Here is a 16675-nt window from a genome sequence, read left to right as displayed (position 1 = left end):
AAGTAGTAGTAGTAGTAGTAGTAGTAGTAGTAGTAGTAGTAGTAGTTGTAGTAGATTAAAGCAAGATAGATAGTTGGGTATCCAATTGTATCCACTTTATGAGTATTTGTAGGACCTAAAATAGGTCCAAGGTTATGGTTGGTGGGGGGGTTGTTGGTTTTGATGGTAGATGTTGTCGGTCAAGACACTTAACCTCCGAACGTTACAGGGTACGTCCCTGGCGCTTGAGAGCGTAACGACCGTCCTGGCGGTTGGGTGACGGTCTTCCTCTTGGCTGTGCTCGGTGTAGGTGACGGCGGTCCACGGATCACGTTCTCGAGGAACACCTTGAGGACACCACGGTGTTTCTTCGTAGATCAGACCAGAGATACGCTTGACACCTCCACGGCGAGCAAGACGACGGATGGCAGGCTTGGTGATACCCTGGATGTTATCACGCAACACCTTGCGATGACGCTTGGCGCCACCCTTTCCGAGCCCCTTTCCGCCCTTGCCTCGTCCGGTCATGATGATAGTGGTTTTCTTGCTGGGAGTTAGCGAGATGAATTTCGGCAAAAGCAAAAGTTAAAAGAAAAGACCCGTTACCGGGGGGGAAAGAAGGCGGGAGAGGGGAAGGATAAAGGGGGGGATCGAAAAGATGATTTAGTAAGAGAAAAAAGAGTCGGGGCTTAACCCAACATGCGGGGTAAAAGTTGGGGGGCATAGCTGACCGAGAGGTAGAAAGGAGGATAAAGGCTGGAGAGGGAGGCCCCGCGCCATCTGTGCGCGCGTGGCCCTGGCATGGCGGGATTCGCCTTGCATGAGCGAACTCATGGGTCGGCGAGTCCACATGCCCGGGCTGCGGCGCGCACTCGGCTAACGGGAGGTTGGGAGCGGAGAGGGCGGCCTGCCAGGCGCCATCGGGGCCCCACCGTGCACGGACTTCTCGCCCATGGCAACGGTGGCGCCCTCGGCTAACCGGGAGACTGCGAGGGTGAAATACGAGTGAGATCGCTAATCAGAGGCTATCTCCCACGCCCGCGTCGAGCAGAGATTTCTCTCTGTCGGCGGCAGGACTTCCAGGGAGACGTGCTCTGGCGATCTCACCACGCCTGGATTAGCAACACTGGCCATGACATCTCCTCCCCCACTCGCGCGTTGCCACTCCTTACGGCAAAGGAGCCACGGTCATGGCAGGGTGCAGGCGGCAGATGTCACGTGTCGGAAATCCGAAACCAGTGAGATTGAGGTAAGGATTAGGATGAGGGACGCTTACGCTATGGAAGGATGATGAGATGGGGCGTGGGCGAGGTTGAGGTTACGCACGGAAGAGAGAGAGAGGGGGGGGGAAGGGAGTTAAAAACGGGATAGGGCTCTCTTAAGAGGGGTTATTTTAATTAGGAGATTAAAAGGGGGAGTTTTGGAGAAAACATCCACCATAAAAAGTACTTATAAACTAGGGGAATTAAAACATGAATGGTAAAAAAACTAAAAAACGTAAAAAACTTAATAAAATGTAACACAAGAACACAAGTAAAATTGAAAGCTTAAAAAAGGATAGGCAGCAAATTTACGCTGCTCGACATCCGCGCTCGCGAGACCCGGCAACAATCGCGCCGGAGCGTGATTGGCCGAGCTGTGGGGAGCGCGGGTGCCGAGTTTATAGTAAAAAGCGCCGAAGCTTTTTTAACTTAAGTTTTATAAAAGTATAAGAATTAAAAATACGAACGAAACAAGGGAGGAGGATGAGTGAAAGACGTGAAGGAAGTATGAGAAGCACACAAAGGAAAAGATGATGCTGCCAAGCCAGGAACTGGCCCCTGTTCATCGCCTCGGTCTGGCGAGAAGACATCGCGGCCAGGGCCGCCCTTCTTCTCCTGAAGAAGGCATGGTCTACCCAGACGGGCAACCAAAACGCGAGGTTTGTAGTTGTTGTTTACATAGTCCTCCTGCGCCAGGGAGAGGCACAGAAGCATTTCTCGTGATCGTGAGGTGATCGTGGGGACGACACAACTCGTCCCCAGCCCATAGTACAGATCCATGTGGGTGCTTTATTCTGATTGATCTGTAGCTTGTGTGCATTTGTATGTAATGTGGGTCTGAGTGCGTGTGTGTGTGAGAGGAGGGTGTGTAAGGGCTTTGAACAGGTGCAGTTTGGCGTGGGAGGCAGCTCATCTAATTGTCAGCACGCCATTTAAAGTAGGTCAAGCTGACGCTGACCCACTTTTCGTGGCGTTTGCTGCTCCCGGAACCGAGGCCGCGGACGAGTCCGAGCCCCGTCCCCCTCGAGGTCCGGGAGGGACTCCTGAGAGAGGGAGACGTGGAATTCTCGGGAATCGGCGGACCAATTCCCGATGTTTCCTAGTCCCCCGAGGTTCCCCCCAACGGGGAGAACAGCTAGCGAGGTAGCCCCCGCTTCGACCTCAGGGAGGTCGATTTGGAGGCCATCCTCGCTATCGGAGTCCCCCAGAATGGTGTTGTCATGGTGACCACGAGGGGGTGCGGTGGTCGCCGGGGGCAGTGGGTCTTTCTTGTCTTTCTTCTTGTGCGTGTTTAGTGGTGATGGTAGTTTGCGTTTGTGTTCGTTTGTGTTTTTTGTAGTATTTGGTTGTGAGCTTAGTTTTGGTTGGCGTTGTGGTTGTGGGAGTAGGTGTGTGCGGGAGGTAGAGGGCTGTGGTTGTGTGGTGGTCGCCGGTCTATCCTCGGTGTTTGTATTTGTTTGTGTGTGATATTCAGCTATGTATAGGTCTTCATCTTCAAAGATTTCCCTGGGAATCACAATGTTAGGGAGGTTGTTTCTTTGTAGGAGTACAGGGACAATGTCTGCGAATCTTTGTGCTTTGTATTTGGCAGCTATCAAAGCTACGTGTAGTATAGTTTGTATTTTAGTGTTAATGTCAGGTGTGAGAGTGTTGGTTTGGGGGAACTGAGGTGGGGGAGGCATTGTGGTTCTCGGGGGAATCGTGGGAGGTCTTGTGGTGATGGGTGTAGATGTCTGTAGGGGTTGTTGAACTGTTGAGGCGTATGTTGGGTTGGTGTTTTGTTTAAGTGCTTGTCTTTTCGTCTTCAGTATCTCTTTCCGTGTAGGGCAAGACCCGCTGACGGCGGCGTGCTGCCCCTCACAGTTGCAACATTTGGTGGGCTTGTTGCAAGTGGCGAAGAAGTGCCCAACTTCGCCACAACGACTGCACCTTTGTTCGTGTGTACATGTGTGTTTTTTGTGATTGTATCTGTAGCACTTCAGGCATTGATCAATCTGAATGAAGCACTCAGGTTCTATGTTATAGGTGGGGACGGATGTGTTAAACATCACGATCCCACGAGAAATTAGTTTCTGTGCCTCTTCAGGCGATGAGCATCGGATCTTGACGATCCGAGATTCAGGAGGTTTGTAAATGTCAACTACAGTGACATCGTTTTTGGCTGTAATTTCCGCCTGAATGGCCTCACACGATCGTGGCGGGATTGTTTTGTCGATCTTTTTTGCCACGACCGTGCATTTTGCCTTGGTTTCAGGGGAAGGAGTGGGTTTAAAGCCCTTAGCAGCGAGTTTTCTTTGGCCAGATGAGGAGAGGAAGGGGGTCATTTGTTCTGGTTTGGCTACAACAACTTTAAAACCGTTGTGAACTTTAAAGCAGTGCGTGACGGCAACCTCTGTGATTTCAAAGATTTTCTGGAGAGCCACCTCACAGGAGATGGGCTCCCCAGAGTATGTTAATTTGATCATGTGACCCATGATCGCATAGCGTAAGGGTGATGGTGATGGGAAATTGGGGGAAGGCTAGCAAAGCTAATGTGACAGGAACGTGGAACGGCGGAAAGTGGTTTCAAAAAAGGGAGGCACACTGAGCAATTAACAGTCTTTGTGTGTTAGGGCCGGTCGGGGTTGAACCCTGCCGAACGGGCGTGAACCCTTATATGTTCGGCCGGCACCTCGCAGTAAAACTGTCAACTGCCACAGTGCTTCGTGTTTTAATTGTAAGCACTCTGACCTACAATTAAAACACTAGCTCCAACGTGAGGTAAGCGTGATAACACCCAAAGTTATACACACAAGGCCAAGGTCGTCTTTGCGTGGGGTGTCAAACTGATCTCTTTACAAAGAAACCCACACAAAAACCTTGGGACCTAGTGGTCCTGAGAGCCCGTAATTTCGGCTCGACCGAGATCGGGTAAGGCTACCGCCGCGCCCCGTCTGCGTAGCGGCGAGGCGGCCGACTCAGATGAGCGCTCATCTTAACTGACCGCTGTGCAAATACAAACTCGCCTAGGCCTTGTTATTGACAAAAGCTCACATGTAAAATACTTTCAATTGATCGGGCCTTAGTAGTTTGTCCCAAGCTTCAACTTGGAATTGAACATAACGTCACCGAGGCTGCATTAGAGGACCTGACATGTGCCGTATCTCTGGCAATATTTACCCAGTCAAAATAGGCGGGGTTAAGCCAGACTCTCGCAGCCACACGCGACTCCGCTAGGTCTCGCTCGCTCTCCTATAAATTGACGTCTTGAGCGTGTTCGCGTTTCATATCTGTATAGATACAAACTCGCAAAATGGCACGTACCAAGCAGACTGCACGTAAGTCTACCGGAGGCAAGGCCCCCCGCAAGCAGTTGGCCACCAAGGCAGCACGTAAGTCTGCCCCTGCTACCGGAGGTGTCAAGAAGCCCCATCGTTACAGGCCCGGAACTGTTGCCCTTCGTGAGATCCGTCGTTACCAGAAGAGCACTGAGCTCCTGATCCGCAAGCTGCCCTTCCAGCGCCTGGTCCGTGAGATTGCCCAGGACTTCAAGACTGACCTCCGCTTCCAGTCCTCTGCTGTCATGGCTCTGCAGGAAGCCTCCGAGGCTTACCTGGTCGGCCTCTTTGAGGACACCAACCTCTGCGCTATCCACGCTAAGAGGGTCACAATCATGCCTAAGGATATCCAACTTGCTCGCCGTATCCGCGGAGAGCGCGCCTAAGGTTTTGATTGCATACCTGCAACACAAAATCATAATCCTCGGCCCTTTTCAGGGCCTAAAGATTGTCTCCAGAGAGATGAAATTCAGACAAGTAGTGTAAAAGTTGTCAATGTACACAAACTAGTATTGATAAGCATATATACATAATAATTATATCAATCTTGATAGCATACATACATACAGATGTACACACACACACATACATACATACATACATACATACATACATACATACATACATACATACATACATACAAACATACATATACATACACAAACACACACACTAATATATATATATATATATATATATATATATATATATATATATATGAGAGAGAGAGAGTGTTATGTATGTATTAGTTATATAGGCATACACACACACACTAAATGCTAATATGTATATATATACATATATATATATATATATATATATATATATATATATATATATATATATATATATATATATATATAAATATACACACACACACAAACATATATATTTAATATATATATATATATACACACATATATACATATATAAAAATAGAGAGAGAGAGATTTATGTATATTTATATAGATAGATAACTATATATATATATATAGATAAATAACTATATATATAGATAAATAACTATATATATATATATATATATATATATATATATATATATATATATGTGAGAGCATGTATGTATGTATGTATGTATAAATAAATTATGTATGCATATATGTTTACGTATGTATACTTAGTTATGTATGCATATATGTTTATGTATGTATATATAGTTAGGTATGTATATATATACACACAACTATATAAATATGTACATATATGTATTATATAGTTTTATATATATATATATATGTATATAGATAGAATTCTGTATGTATATATAAATAATTATGTATGTGTGTATATATAGAAATCGGTATATATGTGTCTATACAGAAATCTGCATATATATATATGTATAAGTATATATGTATGTACATATATACATATATATATATATATATATATATATATATATATATATATATAAATATATATATATATAAATATATATATATATATATATATATATATATATATATATATATATATATATAGTATATATAGTATGCAAGAAAAATAGTATATATAGTATATATAGTATATATAGTATATATAATATATATAGTATATATAATATATATATAGTATATAGAATATATATATAGCATATAGAATATATATATATAGTATATAGAATATATATATAGTATATAGAATATATATATAGTATATATAGAATATATATAATGTATATATAGAATATATATAATGTATATATAGAATATATATAATGTATATATAGAATATATATAATGTATATATAGAATATATATAATGTATATATAGAATATATATAGTATATATAGATATATATAATGTATATATAGAATATATATAATGTATATATAGAATATATATATAGTATATAGAATATATATAATGTATATATAGAATATATATATAGTATATAGAATATATATATAGTATATAGAATATATATAATGTATATATAGAATATATATATAGTATATAGAATATATATAATGTATATATAGAATATATATAATGTATATAGAATATATATAATGTATATATAGAATATATATAATGTATATATAGAATATATATAATGTATATATAGAATATATATAATGTATATATAGAATATATATAATGTATATATAGAATATATAATGTATATATACAGATTTGTATATATACAGATATATAATGTGTAGGTGTATTTTGCAATCAAGACGCTCAATAACGCAACACATTATTTGAATACTCACTTTGAGTGACAGAATAAACAGAGGCTACGATCCACTTCACCTCCCAAGGTCTATGTGCTAAAAGATTAATAAATATACTACATATGATCAAACCTACCTTACCTCCACAAGTTAGGTGTTATGTTATGTTCTCTGTAGTTTGTAGGTTCTAATGACCGCTCCTGATTTGTCCATTCCTTGAATAATAATAATAATAATAATAATAATAATAGTAATAATAGTAATAATAGTAATAATAGTAATAACAGTAATAATAGTAATAATAGTAATAATAGTAATAATAGTAATAATAGTAATAATAGGCGTGAAATGTCTGTTAATGATGATTATAATACTAATATCAATCACATTGAAATCATACAAGGCACTTTCTAACATTCTACGCAAAAAGCTAAACAGCCGAGATACACAGATAGGTACGGCTAATGAATAACAAACCGACTCACTGTTTGTCTACTTGGTAATTAATGAAGCACTTGTAGAGCTATCTATCTGTGTGTAAGGACACTGAATGGTCTTATAGTAGTAGTAGTAATTCTAATAATAGAAACAGTAGTAGAAGTAGCAATAACAATAACAGTAGGAGGCAGGGAACATGTTACTAACTAACTGGGTTACCAAAGTCATTGTATATCTGCTTTATTACAATATGTGGCTCCTAAAGGAGCCGATGTTGTTCTAGGAGGCAAGAAAAGCATGCAACCTAGAGATTTACTTGGAGGAAGTGTACTTTGTGACGGCCTTTGTGCCCTCACTAACAGCGTGCTTGGCAAGTTCTCCAGGGAGCAACAGCCTGACAGCGGTCTGAATCTCCCGGCTGGTGATGGTGGAACGCTTGTTGTAGTGTGCAAGGCGGGAAGCCTCAGCTGCAATGCGCTCAAAAATGTCATTCACGAAAGAGTTCATGATAGACATGGCCTTGGAGGAGATACCGGTATCAGGGTGGACCTGCTTGAGCACCTTGTAGATGTAGATGCTGTAGCTCTCCTTCCTCCTGCGCTTCTTCTTCTTATCACCCTTGGTGATAGACTTTTGGGCCTTACCGGCCTTCTTGGCAGCCTTTCCGGAAGTTTTGGGTGGCATGATGCTTGTCGTCGTACCTACGGGACGAAGTACGTTTCCCGCACTCACAATTTTCCTTTTATTGTCCAACGCGCGCGCCAGCCTCCCCGTACAGGACCACGACTACTGGCTGATCTGGTGTACACAGAACATGCCAGTTGTCGCAATCTGACTCAGTCAACCGGGGCCGCCTATAAAAGCTAAGCTCGCCGAAATTGCAGTAAGGTCCCACCATCACCCAGTCAAAGCTAAACGAGTCACCATAATAGCAAACGAAACTTCAAAGTGTCATTGAGCCACCTTGGTCTGCCGAGGCCTCAATCGCGCCGCGAACTCGCCTGCTGTTATTGTGCTCGAAGTAAATGTACAGTAAATACTCTCTGATTTTCCCAGAGATTTTTTGCTTTTTTCTTTCTGCATTCAGCAGTCTCTTTTCAACCATTGACGGTGATAAGGGAACATTACACCTCTCCTCAGACCCGCAGCTCTCTCTATCACAGGGAAACCTGTATAGAAAGGCCCAGCAGTCTGAGCTGACATATAGGTGTGCTTTTTCTTCCACTGAATTCCTTTCCCTTTCTTGTGGTCACCTGGACCTGCATAAGTCCCTCGAGGGCTTTTGTATTCGTCTGGGTGGTGTGCTACTTACCTGTTGCCCCTTTGTAGCAAGGATTGGCAATAAGGGAGCAGCCCAACACAAAGCTCCAATCCCCTTGTGCACTGGAGAACGCAACCAGTCTGCTACTAGGGGGGGTCGAGTATAGGCTCCTTTTTTCCCCATACTTTCTCTCTCTCTTCATCATCTCTCCATTCACCTCGCACCTCAATCACATCACCCACACGGCATCTCCCCTGACCAATGCACCTTGACCATGCCTAAAATTAAAATCAAAGCTCTCGGTGGCCCCTCCCCGAGAAAAAGAGATATTCTTGCCAATGCACTTTTCAGTGCAGAGATCAGAGTACTTCGGTACTTCACCCTTCATGATGGTTATCTGGCCCTAATTGAGGACGACGCCCATGCCGAGAAGCTCTTCTCGCAGGACGTCGTCCAGTCCTTGGAGAAGCTTGGTTTCTCCCCTGTACTCCCCGTAGACATGAAGGCGAAGCTCACGCTAGTCTTCAAAAAGCTAGACCGACAAGTTGTCAACGAGTCGGAGCTAGACATTGCGGAAGAGATCACCTCCTCCTTCCCCGACGCCCAAGTTGAGCACATTTTCATAATGAAGCTCAAATACATCATGAAGGTTAGGTTCTCTGACCACGCCATGGCCAAAAAAATCAAAGATAAGGGGATATACCTCTTCAAACTCTATGTTGCCCCCTGGCAAATCGAATTTGAGAGGTATACGCCCCTTAAGCAGTGCATGAACTGCTTCGGTTATGGCCACCTTAAAAACCATTGTAAGGCCGAGAAGAAGACGCGGTGCACCGAGTGTGGCTCCAGCACTCACTCATACAGGGACTGTAAAAGTCCAGTCAAAAAATGCCTAAACTGCAGTGGTGCCCACAGGACATTTGCTAACAGTTGCCCCACCCGAAAGGAGGCCATGAAGGTTTCCCAAGAGAAGCTTAGGGAGAAACTAATTGAGATTGAGGCTAAGCCATTTAGAGCTGTGGCCCAGAAAACTGCTCAGGAAGCAGTACATGCAACGACGAAGACCTGGAAACCACTCATTAACCAGGTCCGTCAAGAAATTAAACAGGTGAAGGCAGAGTCCATTCACCTAGCCCTCCCTAACGACCTCTCGAAGGAGATCCTTGTGGTCCTCCTGCATGCCCACATGCAAAATATCATTGCCCCTGAAAAGGGATTCAGGCATCATGCTAGGGTAGCACTGGAGGCTAATAACCTTCCTGCTCTCGACCTTGGGGAATCTGACTCTTGGGGTATCCTTAAGGTAATCAAACCACCATCCATGCCAGTTCAGGACCTGCCTGAACAGCAACAACCCCAGGCACCAATGCCGCAGCCCGTACAGGCCCAGGCAACGGAGCCCCGTCCTCTGCAGGCTCAATCAGCTGAGCCCCTGCCACAAAGGGCCCAGTCACTGGAGCCCCAGTCAGTTCCCCAAAACGTCGAAGACCTACCGGCACCCACCACCGCCATGGCCTCCCCCTCTCGTCAGTCAGTGAGACCCAAATACATCAGAATATCCCCAGTAGTCGACTCAGAGGATATCCTCTGCGATACCCCTGATGCACCCCCCCCTACCCCAAACCTTACAGAACCCGCTGAAACTTACATTGACATAGAAGGAGAGGAGCGCCTCATGGACGGGACTGCAATACTCCCTGCCTATTATGGCATCCGCCTCTTCTCAGAGAACCCTGAAAGATACCAGTACTCTGACCCCACTGAAATTGGCACTGAAATCAAAAATAACCGAATAAAGTGGTTAACATCGAAAAGAGAGCATTCTAACATGGTCACAATTCAGAAGCTTCACAGCCACCTCAAGAGGGGCGACTTGCACATTTCCAATGCCATGATAGAATATAGCCAAGACTTCGACACACTAAACAACGGCTATTTTATTGAATAACAACATAATACACATGCAACACCATACATTACACTCACGCCTCACCATAATACAACACAATGTATTACACTGGACAACAAGGAAAGCTGAACTGTGCAACACATACAGAAGACACGACCCTCACATCATACTCATTAACAGCCATGGGCTCAATAACATCAACCCACTCAAGATTTACATGTACACCACCTACTCTTCCAACAAATCACAGGAAAGAAGCGATGGCGTAGCAATAGCGATCAGAAATGACATCACACACAAAATCATTAATAACTTTCACTCAGACCTATTGGCAGTCGAAATAAACACACCACAAGGACCCATTATACTAGCAACATTATACATTCCACCAAGAAGACCATACATACCAGAACCTGACATCTTGCAGCTCCTGAGGCACAATAAACCAATATACATCATGGGAGACCTTAACGCAAACCACCCTCTTTTTGGTTACAACCGCACAAACACTGTAGGCAGAGGCCTCGCCTCTCTCATACAACAAGGCAGACTCACACACCTCGGTCCACACACACCAACATATATAGCTTATAACACGGCAACAACACCAGACATAGTCTTAGCAAATCACAGAGCACAACTACACCACCACATCACAACAGACGATGTCACAACCAGCGACCACCTCCCGGTCATCCTAACACTTTCAACAAATCCCATCATGATCCCAACACAACCCCGAGAATCCTTCAAACATGCAAACTGGGAGGGCTTCAAACAAGCACTTGAAAACACACAACTAATTGATCTCGAGGGGCAACCCACACACACAATAAACACCCACCTTGAACAGTGGTACACAGACATACAGACGGCTCGGCAGGCCAACATCCCCAAAACAACATACAAGACAATCCCTCACTACAGAGAAACACATCGTCTGAAATTGCTTAAAATACAATACAGGCACCTACACGACCTTGCAATAACACGGGGCTGGGACGCACAACTACGCACACGATACAGAGAAATACGAACACAAATTACCCACGAAACTAAAGTAATGAACAAACAACACTGGGAAACACTTGTGCAAAGACTATGTCAAAACACAAAAGACCCCAAGAGATTTTGGAGTAACTTCAAAATGCTTATGGGATCGAACAAACAGACAACCACATACATATACAACACGCAAAGACAGAAGGTTGACACGGTGGAGGAGATGGAGCCTCTCCACAGGGAATTCTGGCAACAGAATTTCCAAATCTCCCCCGCCGAGAACGCCCGATTCGACCACACCACAGAGACCGAGGTTACAAACTACATACAACAACATAGAAACAGATTTCTCCCAGAGAACACCATCAGACTAAACACTCTCACCGAGGACAGTCCCCTCTCCACACCAATCACACCAGAGGAAATAACAAATACAATCAAACGCACCAAAAACACAACACCAGGAGCAAGCAACATAAACAAAACAATCATTGAACATCTTCCACCCAGAATGATCAGCAGACTACGCCATATCTTCAATGCAGCACTGGCAACAGGATATTTCCCTGATAAATTCAAACACGCCACTCTCACCTTAATACCCAAGCCAGGGAAATCTACACATGAGGTGGGGAACTACCGCCCCATCTCACTCTTAGAAGTCCCAGGCAAACTGCTAGAGAGGGTAATAACACAAAGACTCATCCCACACCTTGAAAACAACCAAATACACAACAGTAGGCAATACGGCTTTCGCCCACACAGAGGGACTGAGAGTGCCATCGCCCTCGCTTATGAGGAGATTGCTCTCGGTCTCGCTAACAAGCACCAGACGAACGCAATACTGCGAGACGTCAGCAAGGCCTTTGATAAGGTCTGGCATGACGGTCTCAAGTACAAATTAACACAACTACAGCTACCCACACACTTCACGCGCCTTCTCTGTAGTTTCCTGGATGACAGGACTGCCACGATACGCCTGGGAGCCCACCTAGGCACCCCCATCCACCTCAGAAGTGGAGTACCACAGGGAGGCGTTTTATCGCCAACCCTCTATATCCTGTATACAGCTAATCTGCCAGAACCAACACCATACAGCAACTATATTTCATATGCAGACGATATCACACAGATTATCACACACCCCTCTAAATCACAACACTTCATGAAACGAACAACAGAAAGAGCTATACAGAACATCAACACCTTTGAGCACCACTGGAAAATACAGACAAACATAAACAAATTCAAACTCATACCCATAGCACGTAGAAATTCACAACCAATCACAATCAACAACACCAACATTCCATACACTAACACAGGAACCATTCTCGGACTACAGTTCACAAGCACAGGCTTCCTCACACACGTCAAACACAGAATAACACAAGCACAAATAACACTAACCAAACTAAAACGCTTTTCATGCTGCACACCACAAACAAAACTCAGACTTTACAAAACAACTGTCAGACCTATTCTTGAATACACAGCTATCCCGCTGGTTGCAATATCAAACACACAAAAACTCCGAATGCAATCAGTACAAAACAAAGCACTACTCTGGGTACACGGCGCAACATATCAAGACCGAATTTCCGCAGAAACACTACACAGAATATACAGCATGGAACCACTGAACACACGCATACACAGACGAGGCAAAAACACCTGGGCCCGACTACGCGAACAACAAGACGAACATTATAACAACATCTTTGAAAAACACGCAAACACCCACACAAACCACGCTTGGTGGCCCAGAACACTACCAATCACAGAACACGAAACACCCACACCGATGTACGCACACACAAATACACACACCGCCCCTTAATTGTGACCATGACCATGTCTTTGTTAATTTTTAAGTTGTTAAAGGCTAAAAAAACACAAATAATAGAAAAAACAATAAAATCAGAAGTTACCCTCAGAATCCCCAAAGGATTGGCTAAACCATGTTGCACAGCGCCTAAAATAAGGACATCAAAGTGAGCAACCATCGGTCCTGCCAGCTCCCATGCGTGCGACACGGATTAGCCAATCACGGGGGAGAGAGGGCTGGCCACCTTGCCGCCTCTCGAAGCTATAAATTCGGCAGCAGTGTTACCACGGCTTGTCACTTTGCCCGCCTCGGCCCGCCTCGGCCCGCCTCGGCCCGCCTCGGCCCGCCTCGGCCCGCCTTGGCCCGCCTAGTGGTCGTGGGATCAGTGCCGACGAACTATAGACGGAGAGATTTCAAGGACTGAACATCTTACAAACTTACTACGGACTCTTGACTCGATTGCCTGTGATTATGGGAGTGCACACGTGCAATTGCATAAGGCAGACACGCGAGTCGGAGGACGAGTAAGATGGAGATGTTCTACGGAAGAAAAGGAGGAAAAAAAAAAAAAAAAAAAAAAAAAAATACTCCTATTAAAAAAAAAAAAAAAAAAAAAATAATAATAATAATAATAATAATAATAGCCTTATTCTCAATGTCATGTACCTTGTAACCCTATCGTACTGTTGTTGACACAGCTACCCTTCCATTCATTCGTAATTTATGTTAAGTCAATTCACTTTTGTTCGCTTGCCCTTGTTTTGTTCCGTGTGTTACTGTTTCTGTTCTTGTTCGTGTTCGTGTTCCTGTTCTTGTTTTTGTTTTTTGTTCTTGCATTTGTTTGCTCTTGCTTGCTTGCATGCTTGCTTGCTTGTTTTTTTTTTTTTTTTTTTTTTTTTTTTTTTTTTTTTTTTTTTTCTCACTTCACCATTATTTATATGTAACATGCTCCCTTTTCGTTCCCTCCCCATTGCTAGTCAGACCTAGTTGTCAAAGAAGTCACTCCCCTACGAATGTTATCACATATGCCACTTTATTCGTTTATCGAAACCCATTAGCCACATTAACTCATCTCATCTCATCTCACCCTTTCCCCTCCTGCCTCTGTCTAGTATGTACTTCCCCTTCATCATCCATCACCTACGTTTTTTGTATTACCTCTATATCTCTCGCTCTGCCCCTGGAACTCCCCAGCCTCTTTCTTCTTTGTTTTGCCTTTTACCTTGCATTGTAAAATTAAATAAAAAAAAAAAAAAAAAAAAAAAAAAAAAAAAAAAAAAAAAAAAAAAAAAAAAAATTGTAGTCATTAGTCTATTAATTTATTCCATTAATCCATTTGCTAATCCTATTTATTTAATAATTAGTCGTTTCTCGTTAATTAGTTCCATATTCAACTCACAAATATGAAAATTAAAATCAATAAAAAATCATTAAACGTTAAAATAAACCTAAAAAAAAACAAATACATATATATATGATTATATATATATATATTAACAAGAAAGAGAGGTGTTTACTTTTAATTTAACTAATATAATCTCACTATTCGTTATGGCCAGCACTTCAATAATCATATAACTCAAATTCAAATACCCCCCCCCCCCCTCCTCGAACCCCAGACATGACCAAGAGATAAAGATTCACCACCATGCAAGGGGCTTTCGCCCCCCTACTTTCATAACCTCTAACTTCCTTATATTTCAACACTTTACCTTCTCCCCCCCCCCCTCCTTGGATTTCTTCACCTCTTTACTACGTTAATTGCCATAATTGCAGTAAGGTTTGTAAAGTACCTAACAAGCAAGCATCATGTCTGGTCGTGGTAAGGGTGGTAAGGTAAAGGGCAAGTCAAAGTCCCGCTCCAGCAGGGCTGGCCTTCAGTTCCCTGTGGGCAGAATTCACCGCCTTCTGCGTAAGGGAAACTACGCTGAGCGTGTGGGAGCAGGTGCCCCTGTGTACCTGGCTGCCGTCATGGAATACCTGGCCGCTGAGGTCCTGGAATTGGCAGGTAACGCCGCTCGTGACAACAAGAAGACCCGTATCATCCCCCGTCACTTGCAGCTTGCCATCCGTAACGATGAAGAGCTCAACAAGCTGTTGTCTGGCGTCACCATTGCCCAGGGTGGTGTTCTGCCTAACATCCAGGCTGTGCTCCTCCCCAAGAAGACCGAGAAGAAGTAAACACTCTTCTTGGTTCTCCCATCTCAACATCGGCTCCTTTAGGAGCCACAGTATCTCCCTAATGAGAAAATTGACAAATCATCATGGTAAAATTATTAATAAATGTCATACCCATAACACAAGCCAGTACAGTTAGCCAACACCCGACTTCATGTTATCAGTAATACATGTACCTCTATACATATACATATAACCATATATATACATGTACATACATAAACAGGTAACCAGACATATACATGTACAAACATATACATATAACCATATATATACATGTACATACATAAACAGGTAACCAGACATATACATGTACATACATATACATATAACCATACATATACAGATAACCATACATATACATGTACATACATATACATGTACATACATATACATGTACATACATATACATGTACATACATATACATGTACATACATATACATGTACATACATATACATGTAACCATACATATACATGTACATACATATACATGTACATACATATACATGTACATACATATACATGTAACCATACATATACATGTACATACATATACATGTACATACATATACATGTAACCATACATATACATGTACATACATATACATGTAACCATACATATACATGTACATACATATACATGTAACCATACATATACATGTACATACATATACATGTAACCATACATATACATGTACATACATATACATGTACATACATATGCATGTACATACATATACGTGTACATACATATACATGTACATACATATACATGTACATACATATACATGTAACCATACATATACATATAACCAAACATATACATATAACCAAACTTATACATGTACATACATATACATATAACCATACATTTATAAATATATATATATATATATATATATATATATATATATATATATATATATATATATACATACATATATATATATATATATAAATATATATATATATATACATAAATATACATAAATATATATAAATATATATAAATATATATAAATATATATAAATATATAATATATAAAAATATAGAGAAATTTAGATCAATGTCAATAAATATAGATAAATATATAAATCAATATAGATAAACATAACAATAAACACATCAACAAATATAGCGTTAACTATACTGATAAATAAATCATTAAATATAAAGAGAAATAAATAAGTAAATATGAAGTTAAATAAAATTTGTATATAGAGAGAATAATATCAGTAAATATAAAGAGAAATATATAATCAAATATAAAGATAAATATAGTTAAATATATCAATGA

At 41.9% G+C, this 16675-nt stretch overlaps 3 protein-coding genes and 1 pseudogene across 3 annotated transcripts; 2 read left to right on the top strand and 2 right to left on the bottom strand.

Annotated features, from left to right (window-relative positions):
- Positions 1–202: 202 nt before the first annotated feature.
- LOC125043508 lies at positions 203–524 on the bottom strand (annotated as a pseudogene).
- A 4003-nt stretch (positions 525–4527) lies between these two features.
- On the top strand, positions 4528–4957 carry LOC125043486 (histone H3). Its single transcript, XM_047639587.1, has one exon. The coding sequence runs from the start codon at positions 4534–4536 to the stop codon at positions 4942–4944; it is 411 nt and encodes a 136-aa protein (XP_047495543.1). The 5' UTR covers positions 4528–4533; the 3' UTR covers positions 4945–4957.
- A 2515-nt stretch (positions 4958–7472) lies between these two features.
- LOC125043502 (histone H2B) lies at positions 7473–7896 on the bottom strand. The gene has a single exon (XM_047639604.1). The coding sequence runs from the start codon at positions 7879–7881 to the stop codon at positions 7510–7512; it is 372 nt and encodes a 123-aa protein (XP_047495560.1). The 5' UTR covers positions 7882–7896; the 3' UTR covers positions 7473–7509.
- A 7091-nt stretch (positions 7897–14987) lies between these two features.
- Positions 14988–15427, top strand: LOC125043492 (histone H2A). Its single transcript, XM_047639594.1, has one exon. It carries the CDS (start codon positions 15007–15009, stop codon positions 15376–15378), a length of 372 nt encoding a protein of 123 aa, XP_047495550.1. The 5' UTR covers positions 14988–15006; the 3' UTR covers positions 15379–15427.
- The last annotated feature ends 1248 nt before the right edge of the window (positions 15428–16675 follow it).

Source organism: Penaeus chinensis, chromosome 34 (genome assembly GCF_019202785.1).
Source record: "Penaeus chinensis breed Huanghai No. 1 chromosome 34, ASM1920278v2, whole genome shotgun sequence".
NCBI lineage: Eukaryota > Metazoa > Arthropoda > Malacostraca > Decapoda > Penaeidae > Penaeus > Penaeus chinensis.
Note: the sequence above shows the minus strand (reverse complement) of the source record. Positions and strands in the feature narration are given on the sequence as shown.

Coding starts and splice junctions, on each gene's coding strand:
- LOC125043486 (XM_047639587.1), top strand. CDS start 4,534: ATGGCACGTACCAAGCAGACTGCACGTAAGTCTACCGGAGGCAAGGCC.
- LOC125043502 (XM_047639604.1), bottom strand. CDS start 7,881: ATGCCACCCAAAACTTCCGGAAAGGCTGCCAAGAAGGCCGGTAAGGCC.
- LOC125043492 (XM_047639594.1), top strand. CDS start 15,007: ATGTCTGGTCGTGGTAAGGGTGGTAAGGTAAAGGGCAAGTCAAAGTCC.